The 17,536-nt window shown below is 45.1% G+C and overlaps 1 protein-coding gene across 1 annotated transcript in view; it reads right to left on the bottom strand.

Annotated features, from left to right (window-relative positions):
- Window positions 1-5,614: 5,614 nt before the first annotated feature.
- The window catches only part of ICAM5 (intercellular adhesion molecule 5), a 29,709-nt gene continuing 17,787 nt past the window's right edge, over window positions 5,615-17,536 (bottom strand). The window contains exons 7-12 of the mRNA XM_044443799.1: window positions 16,690-16,932; window positions 15,958-16,200; window positions 14,879-15,118; window positions 12,709-12,951; window positions 9,959-10,222; window positions 5,615-6,988 (exon numbers count right to left, since the gene is read on the bottom strand). Coding sequence (XP_044299734.1) covers window positions 6,771-6,988; window positions 9,959-10,222; window positions 12,709-12,951; window positions 14,879-15,118; window positions 15,958-16,200; window positions 16,690-16,932 — 1,451 coding nt within the window. The 3' untranslated portion in view covers window positions 5,615-6,770. The remainder of the gene's footprint in view (window positions 6,989-9,958; window positions 10,223-12,708; window positions 12,952-14,878; window positions 15,119-15,957; window positions 16,201-16,689; window positions 16,933-17,536) is intronic.

Genomic DNA, 17,536 nt, shown 5'->3' with positions numbered 1-17,536 from the left:
AATGGTCACATAAGGCAGGAACTGTGCTCAGCTGGCTACCATAGCGTATAGTTTGTCTCATTCAAGTACCACCTGAATTGTTTTATTCCTTCTGTCAAGATTTATGCCAATAGAGAGCCCTGTTGTCTTTTGTTGTCTACTTGGCACACTGTAGTTTGCAAGATACAGGTAGGGGTGAGACTTTTCTATATCTGGAGCAAGCCTGGAACAACTTCTATAGTGATGTTAACAGATCCTCCTCCATTTCTCACAGATACTTCTCACAGTCAAGCCTCGGGGCAATGACCGCACAGACAGGCTTGCATTCAGACAAGCAAAGTAAAAGATCTTCGGTGGTATGAAGCAAACATGCTGCCCAAACGAACATATGACGTTGCCTTCTTCTGAGTCAGATCAGGCAGAGGGGTGAGCAAGTGGATGTTACTAGACCAGTGATGGCGAACCTTTTAGAGACCGAGCGTCCAAACTGCAACCCAAAACCCACTTATTTATCGCAAAGTGCCAACTTTCAATAAAAACTGAATACTGAAGTTTTAGTTTAGAAAAAACAGCCAGTCCAAGCATATATATATATATATATATATATATATATATATCTCCTTGGCAGTGCACTGACCAGCCATGTGAAAGCTCGGACAAGTCGCGGCTAATGAGTCACAGCTCGTGACATCATCACCTGGTGCCACTACTCCTTTCAGAGCATGAGCATGGCCCCTGTGTACACTATTATCTGATGCTCAGCTGCTGGGGCGATGCTGGAGTGACTTGGCTCGCTTGCCAACAGAGAGGACTCTGCGTGCCCACTGTGGCATGTGTGGCATAGGTTCGCCACCACTGTACTAGACTATAACGTCCACCATTCCTGGCCGCTGGCTGTGCAGGCTGGGGCTGAAGGGATCAGGAGTTCAAAATCATTTGGCAGACCCCAGACACCCTTCCTCAGTACAATAAGTACCATCCTAGGCAAGAGAACCTTCCAGTCTTGCCCCTTCATACCAGACCTCATTCACCAAACATTTTCACTTAAAAGATTAGGGCTACTAAGGTTGTCCTTTTGATCCTTCGGATTAAAGCCATCTCAAGACTGCTACTTATGGGGCTAATTAACCTGGGTCTGAGATGTTCTCAGTATCATCCATATATGTTTCTCCCTGTCTGTTCACAAACCTGGCATAGACCAGCAGAAATATTCCTGGTGGATTTCTCACATTCAGCTAAAGAGTGTCATGGAAAAGCCAGTACCTGCTCTTCCCTGGGATGCTTCTATGCTACTAGGTTTGTTGTAACAAAAAATCAGAAATCTGTCTGATTGGGTTCAAAACATTTATTTTGAGCAGGTCTGTGCTTGCAAATCCTGCACTTAAATGTAGCCCACTATCAGGCCCTAAGCGTATTTTGGGCTTCTGGTGCTACCCCAAGGTTGAAAAACAGACTGTGTGCTGCGTTTAGTGCATCACAACTTAAAGAGGCCTAGTTTCAGAGGAACCAACAATTCTCATTAGGAGGAGGTGCCTGCTATGCTCCTTGAAGGCCTCCAGCATAGGAAGTTCTGCCTGTCTCAGTTTGCCCAAACCTCCTACCCTCTGCTCGCACTGGGGTGGAACTGGAGCCCACTCTCTCAGTTCTGTATGGAGAAGGGCAGTAGGATGTTTGCAAGATGTGGGAGTCTGATGTTGCCTCAATGTTTTCCTGTGCTAGAACTCTCACATTCTGTTCCCCCAACCTGGTGCCTATCAGCCCCAGCCAGCATGGGAAATGATTGACCGTGCTGAGAGCTGAAGTACAAAATAGGGCCCAGGATGAGGAAGGCTGCCTTAGACTACTACAGGAAAGGTTGTGACAGAAATTGGAAAGAAGGGTGGACTTATGCATGGTCAATTAGCATGTTTTGTTCCTTGCAAGCAAGCCCACTGCACATGGTCCGGAAATGAGGAAAGCCCTACTATGCCAAGTGATTGAAGATCACCAGAGACTGATCATATTATGGAAGCAATATCAGGCATTCTCACAAGGGGTAGTTTCTGGTGCCCTGGTAAATGAGTCAAGTGCAGAAGTGTTTTCAAATTGCTCATCAATAACCCTTGCCTAAAATAATCTTCAATTATAATAAGAAATGCATTGGATAAAAGAAAATCTTGTCATGATATTCAGCAAGGTTATTAAAAGCCTTTCATGTAATCAAATGCTTATCATATCAGAAACCATCTCTCTGACTTCATATACTGTTACGGTTGGGACTCTGACTGAATGAACTGAATAGCCCACAAAGTGAGGATGTAAAACGGCATTTAAAGAAATGCACCCAGAAACGTCCACAGGAAGCTACATCACACTATTCAAGGACAGCCTTCTCCAAACTGATAGCCAGGGAAGGATAAGAGTTGCCAGCCAATGCAGCCGAAGGGCCTCAGGTTGGGAATGGTTAGACTAGGACTATTTTCCTCACTTAAGATTTGCCATGAGTGTTTCAGCAATGTAGAAGAATGGCCTCTTCTGCATTGCTGCAAGGGAGAATATAACAACCCTTTGTTTCTAGGTCAGTCTTCTTGAATAGGATTTACCACCTGCCTGGGTTGCTTTTTATGTTAGCATCAGTCTGCAGTCTCCTTGCCAAAGAGACTGTCTTTTCAGGTATGAAGCTGCACTGCAACCTACAATTTATGAGCTGACAATGAGCGGTTGGCTGACTATCACTTTGGGATGAGGGGGGCAGACGCATCTGCCACTGCTTCTGAGTGAGATAATGCCGCTGCCAGCAGAACTCTCTTTCCTGCAAATGTGCCACATCTTTAACAGCATTAAGACGATACGAAATTATCATGCTAGATCAGACTAAAGTCAATATAAGCTTATATTCTTTCTTCCAAACAGTAGCTAACCAAGTGCCTCGACAGAGCATAAAGGCTGCAGTTTGTCCCAGCATTTGCTGTTCGGAGGTGCAATGCTGCCATGCTTAACAGTTCAGTTTGGCTATCTTGACCACAAAGTGTCAACAGATGTGTTCTTGCCTTCCAGTGGTAAGCAGGGCAGAAGACAAAGGGCCAAAGCCAACAGCAAAGTGTCTGGCCCAAAACCACAAAAAGGCACTGCATTGTAGCTCAGAGTTCTTACTACCAGTAACTAAGCCTTGGAGACAGTTTGTCATTTTAGTATGGGAAAAAACTGCACATCAGCTAGGAAATCAGCAAATGTTCAGTGGTCAGGAAAAAGCAGGTTGGCCAGAGGAAGGAGGCATGGTCATCCAGCATACAGTGGAGGACTGGACTGCTAAACTGGGACCCCAAGCCTGAGACTGCCCACTCCTAATATATATAAGCTGATGGGAGTGCTCTTGAAACATCCCAAAGTATTCAGTCCAACATATCTATTCCTCTCGTATCTCATATCCCCTGTCTCAAACTTACTCAGTCCTCTCCAGATCCAGTTTGGAAAAATGACTCTACAGGTCTGCTGTGGAAACTGTGTATGTGAAGGCCCTGAGAAACATCTTCAGAACAGAGTTGCACCCAAATGCTTCCTTAGAACACACACATAAGGGAATGAATAGCTAAAAGTGCATTTAAATGCATGGTCACTCACATGGTATGTCCTTTCAACATTAAAAAGGGCCAGCCAGCTGTTGGCAAAGCTATCCATATCTGAGTCTCTGCTTTGCATGTCTGTCCTTTCAGCAGCAACACTGGAGGCTCCCTTCCTTGCAGCATGGCAAGCTCTCTTGCTCTATTATATCAGGTGTTACCCTAAGCTGGCAGGCAAGAAGTAGGAGCCAGAAAATTGCTCCTACTTGTTGCTTTTGGGGCGTAGTGAAGGATGTTGTGTAACTGCTAACCTGGCTAGCTTCAGTATGGAGGGAGAGAGAAGGAGAGTGTGTGTAGAGGATGCCATCTTGTCCTTTTACTCAGGTGGCATAATGTCAGGCTGGCCCTGGGGACTGCAGGAGCAATCTGGCACAGCAGGAGCTGGGCTGGCACCTGCAGATAAAGAAGGTACCTGCCAGCTGAACTGGGGTATTCACTTTATCCTGTTTCCTTTGCCTCCCGCAGAATCATAGAATCATGGAGTGGGAAGGGGTCTGAAGGCCATCAGAAAGCGTCTAACCCCCTGCTTGGTGCAGGACACTGAGTTAAACCATCCCTCTCAACACTGATCAAGAGAACTGATCAAGCTGCTGATAATGGTACCCTAGACATGGCGGCATCATCTAGGTTTGTGTTCCCTGTGTTGTTGGTGCTGTTCACAGCAGAAGGGGGCCTGAATGTGAGGAGAGCTGAGCCGCCCATCCTTTCCCGGGCCTGCCAGGCCACACCAAACCCTTGTCGCTCCTCACTTCCAGGATCAGAGCTCAAGTGGGTGGCAGGAGAGAGGTCTGCCTGATGGAACATGGGGGGTGGCAGTTATGTTCTGTGACTGTTGAAATGAGGGAGGATTTTGCTGTCCTCATCCACACACCTGCCTTTATGCAGAAACATGATGGGCATGTCCATAGAAAACATGGCTGCTGCCCAGATGTGAGGTCTCATTTTCAAAGCTGTGGGCCCACACAAACTTCCGCGTTGGTCACCTCTAGGCAGATGTGTCAGCACTTCAGCAGTGAGCTGCTCACTATAAGCACCCTACACCTGACAGTATTGCTTTTCTTCCCACCTTTCCTCAGGGCCTGCTTAGCAGTTAGTAAGGTTGCTGCATATCAGGTTTCTTTAGAAGTCCCCTTGAAATTAATGGGAGTTCTTTAAAAGTACAGAGATGTGTGATTTCTGCAAAATGGGCTTGAATGTTCATGGCAGAACACTGTCTTCCCCATTCAAAAGCTCAGGCTGCAGAATGCACAGTCGAACTCTGTTACGTTCTGTAAGTGCACAATTGGCTGATCTTGCAACATCACTTACAATTAAGCCATCCCTTTTTTTCCATGACCACATTCCTGTACCTGTAATCTCCTTGGGAGAGTGGGCCACAACAATGAGTATGCAACCATTACTTCAGGAATGGTTAAATGGCAGATTTGCATCCCTAGAGGTTCCAGTGAACTTAATTTATCACAAACCATGACCTCATGCTTTGGAGTTACAGATTACTGAACAGACCATCCTGTGAAGCCATCATCCATTTAAGAATGACTGCTATAATGTGAAAACAGCAGGGTGGGGACCGGTTGTTTTCTCATGCTTCATTTATATAGCTGCCCTTTGGGGGTTCATAATATATAAATCAGTCTCCCTCAATCTGGTGCTTTCAGATGTGTTAGGCTATAATTCACATAATTCCCAGTGATCATGAATGATGGGAGTTGTAGTGTAACACCTCTGGAGGACACCAGTTTAGAGAGTCTGATTTACAGAGAACAGTAGAGAATGGACCCCAAGAACATGCATCTACTCAGCAGTGATTCCATTAGTGCAACGACTGGGACTATTTCAGCCCAAGGGCCAAGTTCATTATTGCGGGAGTTCTTGGCACCCCATTCCAGTGCGGCCAAAGCTGAAAAGGTAGAGACATTTTTTTTTTGAAGCCCAGTATGTTGTAGATGTATTTCGTATAATAAGATCTTATTGCCCATAACCAAGCCTGAGAAGAGACATTTCAACATTTTAGAATGAGGAAAAAGCGACACAAAAGCTAGGAAATTACCAAACAGCTGGTGGTTGGGGAAAGGCAGTGAGGGCAGAGAACAGAGTGTGCCCCTCTGGAAAACCCACAGGGTGAATTTGACCCCTTGAGTTGAAGTTCCTCTGCCAGACTAGTCCCTCAAACCCTCAAACTTACTTCCTTCCAGTCCTTTTAAAATATGTGATTTCTTATCCATGCTTGCATTTATCATGAGGTTTTGGCACAATTACAACATACATGGCCACTTCCTTGGTCATGTCTAGGTATAAAGGTGGAGAGATGAAGCTGACATCAGGATGCTGCTCAGCTCTTGAATCACACAGCTGAACCAATCAAACACAATTAATGAAGGGCATGAACTCCCAGAATTCACTTGATGTGACTTGATTCTCCTTATTCTATCTTGTCTCAGGGAGTAGAGAATTTTGTTTTGTTTTGATTTGATTTACCAAATAGTTTCACTGAGCTAAAACAAAATTACATTAATCTGGATTAAGTATGTGTCCTTGATATCTTAATCCAGTTACATTAATTCTCAGAGTAACTCTCTCTTCAGTTCATAATTGCATGTATGTATTCAATGTGCTTTTAAGGTTCTTGGTTCTTTAAAAAATTACAATCTTTGCCGTATCTTAGAAAGCATGAAGTCCAGCTCCATATGTGAAGATCTGTAATCCCAAGGTAATACTTCCCATTTTGGCAAGACACCAGTAAACTATAACTCTCCAGAATGAGCAAAACTGCAATCATTATACCCCATGTGAAAAGGCATAGATGATCCCAAATAAGAACAACAGTTGAGTTGCTGAGATAAAACTTTTCCAAGGGTTCCATTTCTAGCTGCAGAAGCTACAGAGAGCCCAGGTGAAGTGGGGCAGAGGAAGGCTGGTTGCATGGGGACGTGTTCTGCCAAGTAAGCGCCTGACTGGTACCCAAAGCCATGGGCACTAGAATTGGCCTTCCATCCTGGCAACACTCAACCATGTGCCCTTCCACTGGCTGTTAATCAGTTCCACAGTGAAGCAGAGGCCTGTATGGTTCAGACACACTTCCTTCAGAGGCAGAAATGGTGGCAGAAGTAGGAGGGCTGTACAGGAAGTTTTCTTCTGCCTTTCCCTCTCTGCCTGGCATGCCAAAGCCGAGAGGTACCTGCCCAGCCTTGTTCAGGTCCTGGTGAGCTGTATACCGTAGATGTCACCATCACAGGGCCTCTCCCGGTTGAGGCAAGTGGCTTCAGTAGAGTTCTCTGCATCACGCACATTGTATTCTCCTTTTTTGCAGGCTGTGGACTTGAGGTAGTAAATGACCCCAGCCATTCCTCCCAGGACTAACATGGTGGCACCAGCAATTGCTATGACAACAACAATATACAGCCAGTGATCTGCAAAGGAGGAAGCAGAACGCAGGATATTTTGAGCAGCTTTTCTCCTTTGCAATAACAATTCTTGCATGAGAACTGAGAAACCTTGCAGAAATTCTCACTAAACATTTAAATGAAACAATGCCAGTATATATGGACAGGTTTCATTTGGCATGACGGTGCATTGATCCTTTTACAGTTTTATCCTGAGAAAAGTATACCTTTAATAAGCCCTCCTCTATTAATTTGTTTTAAATAAACTGTTTATCTGAACAAGTGGCTTGGATCAATGTTCCCCAACCTGCTGCCTTTAAAATGTTTAGAACTTCATTTCCCATCAACTTTACTCAGCATGACCAGGGCTCAATAATTCTGGGAGTTGTGATCCAATCCATCTGGAGGACAGTAGATTCTGATCTCTGCTGCAGAAATAGAATGCCTGAGGGTGTTTTTCTCTGCATGAGATTTTTAAGAGCAGGTTTCTATTTGTCACAATGGTACAGAAATATCTGGAAAACGTTCAAGCAGTGCAATCAATCCGTGCAACAGGAGCGGTCATATTCCTTCCTCCCCCACACACTCCAACTGCCCATCTGTTACCTCTATTCTTCTTTGTTCCACTCTCAACATGCTTTGCTAATGATTTCAAAGTCCACAGAAGGTTCAGAATGGAGCAGAGCAAAATCTGCATAAATGTTATGGGTTTAATTGGATTGCTGTATTTGCATAATTTATTCTAGCCAGAGGTTATATGGCAGACATGTTTGAAAGGAAGCTTCTAGGCAATGCAATTGCCCTGCCTCCTTCACAGAATTTCAGGGGGTGTGTGTGTCCAGATGTCACCTAATTCCATTTCATTCTTCCATTCTTCTTTCCTTCCCCACAAAATCCCTTAAAATGAAAACAAAAACCTGCACAGTGCCTTTTGACTGGCTGTGCTAGCAGCTCCCTTCCTGGAAGCATTCATAGTCTTTGTGAGGCTGAGATACTTTTTAATGAAAAGCAACAAAGAGGGTTGATGTTAGTAGTATCAATTCTAGTTTGTTTGTTTGTTTATTAAAACTTATATACTGCAGCCTATAGCCCAATTTAGCAATTGAGAGTGGTAGAGGGAAGATGCTGCAAAATATTTCCCCTTCTACCCATTTTTGCATTCATTCTCCCTTCCACTTATGAAGGGAAAGGTATAGGTGCCCCTAGCTTTTCCCTGGAAAGTGGAAAAGCACCTAGGGGAGGGTTAGGGGATCCATGGGCCTAGAGATGTTGATGCACTACTGCCCCCGTTGTCCTTCACCAATGGCCAGGCTGACTGGTTCTAAGAAGCAGAGTTTCAGGTTCCGAGGCAGCTTCAGGGTTCCACCTGCTGGTCGAGCACCAGAAGAACAGCCCTCTACTGCAGCTTACCAGGGCCCTCATGAGCATCACCTGGGAGCCCTGGGGGGACTGTTATATAAGAACTGGCTCTTCCCTCCCTGTTCCTGGGCCCTGCTCTCGATGCTGCTCTTGTTCCTAGACTTGCCCTATTTACTGGCCCCTGCTTTTGCTTGTGTTCCTGCTCCAGCCCTCAGGTACCTGCTCCTGTTTGCATTGCTTCCTTGGTTTCTGATTCCTGGGTGGCTTGACTATGCCTTTGCCTCTTGGACCAGATTTACCTTGCTCTTCTACTCCTGGTGCTGACCTTGAACTGTTGGGTAAAGATGTGGATTTGTTTGGGATTGGACTTTGGACTCTAGCCTACCTGCCTTAGGCCCTGGTGCCTGTGTTGGTTAGTCAGCTGCCCATGGCCCAGATGCTGACACAGACTTTGAACATGTCTTAAATGCCTTGGCCAGGCCTGTGCTTGTAACCCACTAACTTGGGCTGACCACACTCTCTCCTTTTTGTGCACTGGATTTGGTGGCTCACAGCTTGAATAGGCCTGATTTAGGAGGTTCCAAAGACCTTAATTTGGAAGAGATCTGTAAAACCTCTAGCATAGGGGGTGCTCTTCTTTTACCACTTTGGCTCCCTCCAGATGTTTTGTATTTCAACTCCCAACCAGGATTCTGATAGGAAGTGGGATCCAGCAATCTCAAGAGAGTCACATGTTCCCCAGCACTGAGCTAGGGTATGCATGTAATTTTGAAGAAATAAGAACATCCACAAGAAAAAAAAAGTTTAAGTAGTCCCTCTCCTCACAACTCTATCATTGCAAATTTGAGGGAAGTAGCCCCCTATGACTGTTCTGTTCAAAATAAAATTTTAAATAAGTTGGGGGAGGGCACCTGCTATGTAACACCTCAGCATGGATTCAAGGTTTTGTCGACACAGGCCTGTTAATGAAGTGCTACCCGCCATTCCTTTGACCAACCGACCATTTCCTTTACAAAGGCTCGGCAGCAGTGGATGCCCTAGCCCTGACAACTAGGTTGCGATCGACTGGTGGATTTTTGGGTGATTTGCAGTAGATCAGGAACATTCTGTCTCACAGCTGTTTAACCATAGCAACAGCTATCTCCTCCCCCCACCAAAAAAAAATAAAGGGGGGGGGGCTGTTGAAATGAAGAATTCTTGAAGGAAAATCCAGAATGGATTTTTGTGCAAAAGGGCTGTGAGCTCAATTCTGACACTGAAAACAAATTTTTGGTTGAATTCAATCAGAGACGTGTCATTCCTCAATGTTTAGTTTGCTCTTCTTTTGAAGCTACTGTTTTGCGCTTGGTTCCAGCTAATGGATCGCACGGGCCCAGGAAAAAAACCCCAGTCTGTCCTGTAAACGTGAAGCCTACCCCCATTGTCCACTTGTTAATCCCCCTCTGCTTTCCAACCACTTCTCCCATCTTTTTGCTTAGTGCTAACCAGAAAAAGGCAAATAGCTGCAGAATGACCATGGATGGTTAACACTAGGACCCCTCTGCCTACAAACACCTCCACTCTGTACTTTGTTGATTTTAAGGCCCCAGGTTCACCTGCAGAAACATATTTCAAATACTTTCCACTTTGTGGTCTTACCTTCTACCTGGATTTCCACCTGGCTGTGCTGCTGCCCATGCTTGTTTCTAGCCGTGCACTCATACACGCCGCTGTTCTGCCCATCTGCCCCAACAATGCTCACTGTGCTGCTGTTGCTGGCATAGTTGAGATTGGAGGCCTGAGGCACCTTCCAGGTGTAGCTGGCCGCTGGAGACCCATCTGCCTGGCAGGTGATAGAGACGTTGTCTCCTCTTCTGATGGGTAACGAAGCACTGACAGCCAGAGTGGAGATAACAGGCCTGTCTGGAAACAAAAGCGGAAGCAAGAGAAGGCTTCAGTTTGCCCAGAAAACCCAAGCTGAGACTCATTCTTGACTCTCTGAGCACTGCGGTCTTTCACTGTTGCAGGAAGATGTATCTGAACTAATTCCTCATCCTTGGCCATTTTTCCAGCCTGCACTGGAAAAGTGGGAACTTGTGGGGAGTTAACCCCCCTCAGTTTGATTTCTGAGACCTTAGGAAACCTACCAAATGCCTCTTCCCTATTAGAGCAAGAGAGAAGTGGAGGGGGACCAAAGAAATGCTTTCTTTGTGAAGTCTGGGGCTATTATTCTAGTCTTCTCCTTTGCCTCCTAATTCTAAGCCCTACCACAACATGCCATGCTGCAAAAACAAAAGCTGCTTAGCAACCAACTCAGACCAAAGTCACTCCCATCTCTGAGTGCCACCATCATCTGGAGGGTGGTCTAACAATAGCATTGCCTTGCCTTCCCACCAGTACACGCAATTTCTTTCCTAATTGTAGCTAACGTGCAGTTTGCCATTTTCACAGCAGCTGCAGAATGGGTTGATGTTTTCACTGAGCTGTCCACAGCCTCAAGATGCCTTTCTCGGTCAGTCACTGCCAGCTCAGGTTCCATCAACTTATACTTAAGTTATACTTGATTTTGCCTCAAAACTTGCTTATATTGAACCACATTTGCCATTTTGAGGGCCATTCTCTCAGTTTAGAGAGATCCTTTCGGAAGTCCTCACAATTCCTTTTGGTTTTAACCAGCCTAAATAGTTTGAGCTCATCAGCAAATCTGGCAACTTCACTGCTTACTCCCAATTCCAAATCATATAAGAAAAAGTTGAAAAGCATTGGTGCTACTGATCTTGAAGGAACCCCATTGTATCTATCCCTGCATTGGGAAAATTACCATTGATTCCCACTGTCTGCTTTCTAGGGTTTAAACCAGTTACTGATCATAAGAGGGTATCCCTTCTTATTCCATGACTGATTAGTTTGCACAGGAATCTGGTGAGGGACTTTGTCAAAAGCATTTTGGAAGTCAAAGTCAAAAATGTCTGGCAGATCACTCCTGTCCACATGTGTATTAGTAGTCTCAAATAGCTCTAAAGGTTTAGTGAAACAGGACTTACCTTTGTGAAAGCCTTGTTGATGCTTTTTCATCAGGTCTTGATCCTCTATATGCTTAATGACTCTATCCTTAATAACATTTCCAACCAATTTACATAGAATAGACATTGAGCTAACTGTAATTTCTTGGATCCCTCCAGATCTCTTTTTAAAAATTGGTGTTACAGTGGTGGTACATGGGCTGATATTAGGAACATATTACATTTTTTGTAAGGTCAGCAATTTTATTTTTGAACTCCACAATGGATACATTTGGGCCCAGTGATTTATTAAGTTACAGTTTGTCAATAAGGTTGAGAATGTCATCTTTTGTCACCACTATTGGTCTGGATTCCTCAAACTCTCCTCCTCCTATTTCAAGAATTCTTTGTCGCTGCCCTTGATGTTGTTAGTGATATGCTTCTCAAAATGCTCTTTTGCAACACTTATTGTGGGCTTGCACTGCCCCCGTGCAAGCTTGTGCTCCTTTTGTTCTTCTCATTCAAGCGAGGCTTCCATTTTATGAAGGAAGTTTTCTCTATCAACTTCCTTGACAGTGAAATCTCATTAGCCATGCTGGTGGGATAGCTAAAAACAGCACAATCCCTAGTGCAGTAGATCAGAAGCAGCAGTAACTTTGCCTTCAAAGGCAGGTTGAGGGTGGATGGGGAAGTCTTACGTTACCTGACAGTGGACCAAACACACACCTCGTCAAAGGGCATTCCAAAGAGCCAGTGTGGTGTAGCTGTTAAGAGCCCGGGCCTGGGACTCAGACAATCTGGGTTCTAGTCCCCGCTCAGCCATGGAGCCAACTGGGTGACTTTGGGCCAGTCACAGACTCTCAGCCCAACCTACCTCACAGGGTTGTTGTTGTGGGGATAAGATGGAGGAGGAGAATGATGTAAGCTGCCTTGAGCCCTTTGTGGGAAAAAGGCAGGATATAAATCGAAAACTAAATAAATAAATAAATAAATAAAACAAAAAGAAGTCAGAGGACAGATCTCTATTTGAAGGCATTGCTCTGTCACAAGGCTGTTCAGTTCATGTCCAGTTTAAAGAGAAAGGGAGCGTATCAGGACCATGAAAATACCCAACCACATTTAGCAAAATGCAAAAACCTGAGCAAAAACCTGAGCAGGCACACAGTTTCCCTGGAGTGGGTGTAATGTGTGCATGAACGAGCCTCTTTTAGCTGCAGTCATTTGGAGAGCAGATTTGCTTCCGCTTTGTCTTTCGCTCATCTAATGAAGAACAACCCTGTAACCGCCAAGCAGGGGACTTACGGGGACACTTGTTGATGAGGAAAGGCGGCACTGCTGCCCCACTCACTCTCAGACACAGATGTCCAGGGACATCCAGAATAAGGAATGTTCAGACTGGTAACTCACATTCCACTTGCACATTCACCATCCAGCTCTCCGTCCCATGGCCGTTCGTGGCCTTGCACCGGTAGAGACCGGAGTCGTTTCTGCTGACGTTCCGCTCACTGCGGAAATCTTCAGTGGCTCCCTCCTTCATGCAGAAGACAAGTGGAGTGGGAGTTCCATTAGCCTTGCAGGTCAGTGCCTGCAAAGTCCCCTCCAGCCAGGTCTGATTGCTGGGGCAACTGGTCTCGTCCATCTTGGGCTTGGCTGAAACACACAGAGAAAACAGGTAGCTTTTCAGAAGCTTCCTAAAAGCTTGCAGGGTTGAGGTTCAATGGATCTTCCGTGTGGGGGTATTGCAGAAAAGGCCTCTTTGTGTACTTGCCCATGCAGAGGTGAGCAAGTGAGGAGGGCTTGAGTTGCAATTCTTAAGATGCTATTGCAATTCTTAAAGTGTCAGCAAGAATCGATGTGGTGTGGTGGCTGGGACACTGGAGCTGGACAAAGGAGCTCTGGGATCTAGTCCCCACTCAGCCACTCTGGGCCAGTCTCTGACTCTTCACCCAACATATCCCTCAGGTTTGTTATGAGGATAAAAGGAAGAGGAGAAGAAACTTGTAAACAGCCTTGGGTTCCTCGCAAGAGGAAGAAAAGTAAAATCTAAATGCAATGTAATAAAAATAATAAAATAATATAAGTGAAGTCAGTCTTTCAAGTATGTTGGTCCCAAACCATTTATGGCATCAAAGGTCAAACCAACCCTTTAAACTGGGTTCATAAGCATTCTTGTAACCAGTGCAGGTGGTACAGCATAGGCAATCTATGGTCTGGCTGTCTCCTACCCCCTCCAATTCTCAGGCAGCTACATCCTGCAGCAGCTGAAGCTTCTGAGCTCTTTTCAGAGGGCAGCACCACATGAATTACAGTGGTCTGTCTCAGATGTCTGGATAACCTCAGTGCATGGATAACTGAGGCAGGGTCCATTTGGCTTCTTCAGTAAGGACCTTGCCACTGCTTCCTTCAAAATGGCAGGAATGATGCCATCTCTCAAGGAGACTACCCTGGAGGTCAAGGGTTAGCCTACCTAGCCTAGCTCTGGCAGATTTTGCAAGCCAGGATAGACAAGAATCTAAGAGGTAAGTAATAGGCCTCAGTCCTCAAAGCAGTTTGCTCATGCCCTTGGGCTGTACAAGTTGAAAGGTCATCTTAACATGTCTAGATGATACACTAGCCCCTTCCCCTTCACACTCTGTCAAAACAGTGGCTTCCAAGTAAGCACAGATATAAGTGATTTCATCTCCAATATGGTTGGCATAATCCTACTTAACATCTAGTAAATTGTTCACAGAGGGCCTTTACGGGGTCTAAAGCTTACACAGAAGAGGCATTTAACCACCTGAAAATCTCCTCTGGACCACACTGAGCAGATGCAACAGTGATGGGGAAGTAACTGCATAATCTCCAACACTGCCACAGAATAGGATGCCTGGATCTGTGCCACAGAATAAGACAAGTCTGAACAAGACCACCAGCTAAACATGCAGGAAAATCCCCAACATAGCTCAGGAATCCTTTCTGATAACATCTCACTCTTTGCAGGACTGCTTAGTGGCTGTCTCCTTGATGCACATCAAATCTGGTCACTGATGCCTGCAATGGTTACAGGTAACCTGAAGATCAAGCTGATCTGAACTGTACATACCCAGAGAGACACAAATCATGTTATCCTAATCCAGCACAGAAAATCAGATTGAAAACCTGTCCTGCCACCTGTGTTGATCCAGCTATTGTATGGGACAGACTCATGGCTGACATGGCAGCCATGAAATTCTGGGCTGATAATGTACTGTTTAGGTTCAGTCAGATTGGGATTAAAGCTGGTTAAAATTAAGCTGGTTAAAATTCTAAAAATTCTTCAAAGCCACTCAAGCACTTCCCATATGGGAGTCATATTTCTTTCACGCCTCAACACTTGGCAAATCCCTGAGACTACAATACTCTGCCTCTCCTCTAGACCTGGCAAAAAGGCAATCTATCCTCCCCTAGGTAAGGGAATGAGAGAAACATGACTACCAGAGCAAAGGAATGTTATTCAGATTAATCAAAGATGTAGGACCAGTCCACTTAGCATGTGTTAGAATGAGAGGTTGACATATTTGATAGCTTATTGCTCTAGATCATAACTACCACTCACTTTCGACAGCAATCATGATGGTCTTGGCCACAGTCCCATGCCGGTTTGTAGCATTACACCACAAGGTTCCATTGTAGATTGGGATCTCTTCTCCATGGCCAAGGTAGAATGGCATACCATCCTTGGTGCAAACAACTTCTGGAGTTGGAACCCCCTCAGCTCTACAGGCAAAAGTGGGCAGTGTCTCTTCCACCAAGGTCCAGTTACTTGGACAGCTAGCTTCATCCATTTGTGGCTTATCTGAAATATTAAGGCAGGGTTTGCAAAAAGGTGAGGTCAATGTTGTCAAGTGCGCTCCAGGAAAAGAAGCTCATCTTCTCATTCTCCTCAAAGAGAAGATCAGACATGACGAGCAACTTGATCTTCCCTTGCAAAAGTGCAGGCATGGGGAAGTTTTTAGAGAGTTCTAAGTTGCCCTCTTGGTCCATGCAACACAACTATGCAGCTTAACAAGCCTGGCCATCACTTCTTGTTAATTATGAACCCTAGAATACATGATCCTTCCCAAATCCTCTACCATGTTCCGGCATCCCAAGGCAGATGTTAACAGAGAATTAATACAACTACAGGGCTCCATAATAGCTACCAGTTCTGCATAAAATCTACCCCTTAAGGTCATGATGCAAACTCAGAATTTAATACGTGGAGTTGGAGCACAGTCTCAGGCTGTCTGTGATTAAAGGCTCTCCCACTCTCTAGAAAAGGGAAAGGTTTCAACTGAATTCAGATGGCAGATCAAAAGTACTTGATTATGCTGAGACAGAACTCAAACCAAATTATGCTCTCAGTTTTCCAGTGTACTTCATACTTCTACAGCACAATACCATAAACCACCCTATTATCATTAGGATCACACTAAAAATCAACTAAGGTTATGCATACACAGAAACAACTCCTACAAATTCCAGCATGTCCCAGCCAGCCATGCACGGGATTGCACCCTATGAAACTGAATTGAAAGGCACTTTTGGACACTCATTAAGAAGTAACATAAAATGGCATCAGATGTTTTTAGTTCAAACATATAAATAGGAATCCCAAAATCTTCCAGTGAGGCCACCCAGTCTGTGCTCACTTACATTCCACTTGGATGTTCACAGCCCTGGTGCTGGAGCCATGCATGTTTGTGGCTGTGCAGGTATAGCTGCCGGTGTATTCCCTAGTGACAGCCTGGACAATCCCAGGACTATAAGCTATTCCATCTTTAGTGCACTCAACCACTGGCTCTGGGTTTCCCCAGGCAAAGCAGGTGAACATTTGCTCTTCTCCTGCTGTCCAGGTCCAGTTCTGGGGACAGCTAGAATCATCCATTTCAGGCTCATCTAAAAGATAAAGATCATGGAGAAACAATATTTTGCAAGGGGAATGCTGTACACAAATATAGCTCCCAAGTGACTCATGGGTATCCCGAGCTGGGAAGCTGCCTGACAATGTTGAAGACATGTTGGCCTCTTTGGTGCAAAGGGATAATTTTTACACCTAGGAAGTCTCTGCTGGAAAATTGGTTTGTTTTTAACAATCCAATCCTAGGTACATTATTTTGCACATTTTGTGGAGAATTGCATGCTCTGAGTCCCATTAAAAGCCACATTTATTTATTTATTTATTTATTTAATGTATTTATTTATGTATTTATGTATGTATTTATTTATTTATTTATTTTGCAAACTTATATGCCGCCCCATTGGCCAAAGCCTCATTGCAGTTTGGGCTCATCTGTCCAGCTGCAGAAACTAGGGCTGTGCCCAGATTCTTCTTCTTTTCCCCACCTTTAAAAAAGGTTTTATTTTATTGTGTCATTTTGCACTTACATTCCACCTGGATTGTGACCATCCTGCTGCTTGACCCATGTGGATTGGTAGCATTGCAGCGGTAGACGCCAGCATGGTTTTGTGTGACATTCTGCGCCTTCCTTGTATCATACACATTGCCGTCTTTCATGCAGGAGACCTCTGCCACTGGGATGCCATCCGCTTGGCAACTGAGCTTCTGCAGGCTCCCTTCCAGCCACGTTTGGTTACTTGGACAGTTGGACTCGTCCAGCTGAGGCTCATCTGCAATGGAAAGGAGAAGGAACTGTACATTCAACCCTAACCACAAATATTCCACAAAGCTGCTCAGCTTCTTCAGAGTCTCTTAATTAAGGATGTGTCATGGCCCTGGCTTGTGAGAAGAATGGTGGAGGAGATCTACATCTACCATCACCATCCTGCCAACTGGAGAACACAACCATGTTCCTGATACTGAACCTGAGGCCCACAGTTATGAATGTGAAGACAGTGACCCACAACCTTCATAAACCACCCCACTGTGAGCCCATCCTCTGAGTAGTCAAGTCTTTGCAATGTCCAATGCAATGGCAGTGGTTGTGAGGCAGGCCAGAAATCCCCAGTAGGCACAGAAGCACTCAGCTCCAGGCCTGGGGAGGATCTATTTAGGAAATCACACTCTGCAGGGAGGAATTGCAGGGTGGCAATTTGGGCAGAGGGTGATGCTTAGACTGAGAGAGTTACAAGGGTTCGGTCAGCCTCCAGCTTGGTACATGCACATGACTCACTTGGAAGTAGGAACACAGGAAACTGCCTCATGCTGAGTCAGACCACTGGTCCATCCACCATACCCTTGTCAACACTGACCGACAGCCATGGCATTCCAGGC

This window comes from Varanus komodoensis, unplaced genomic scaffold (assembly GCF_004798865.1).
Source record: "Varanus komodoensis strain SLA01 unplaced genomic scaffold, ASM479886v1 scaffold42, whole genome shotgun sequence".
NCBI lineage: Eukaryota > Metazoa > Chordata > Lepidosauria > Squamata > Varanidae > Varanus > Varanus komodoensis.
Note: the sequence above shows the minus strand (reverse complement) of the source record. Positions and strands in the feature narration are given on the sequence as shown.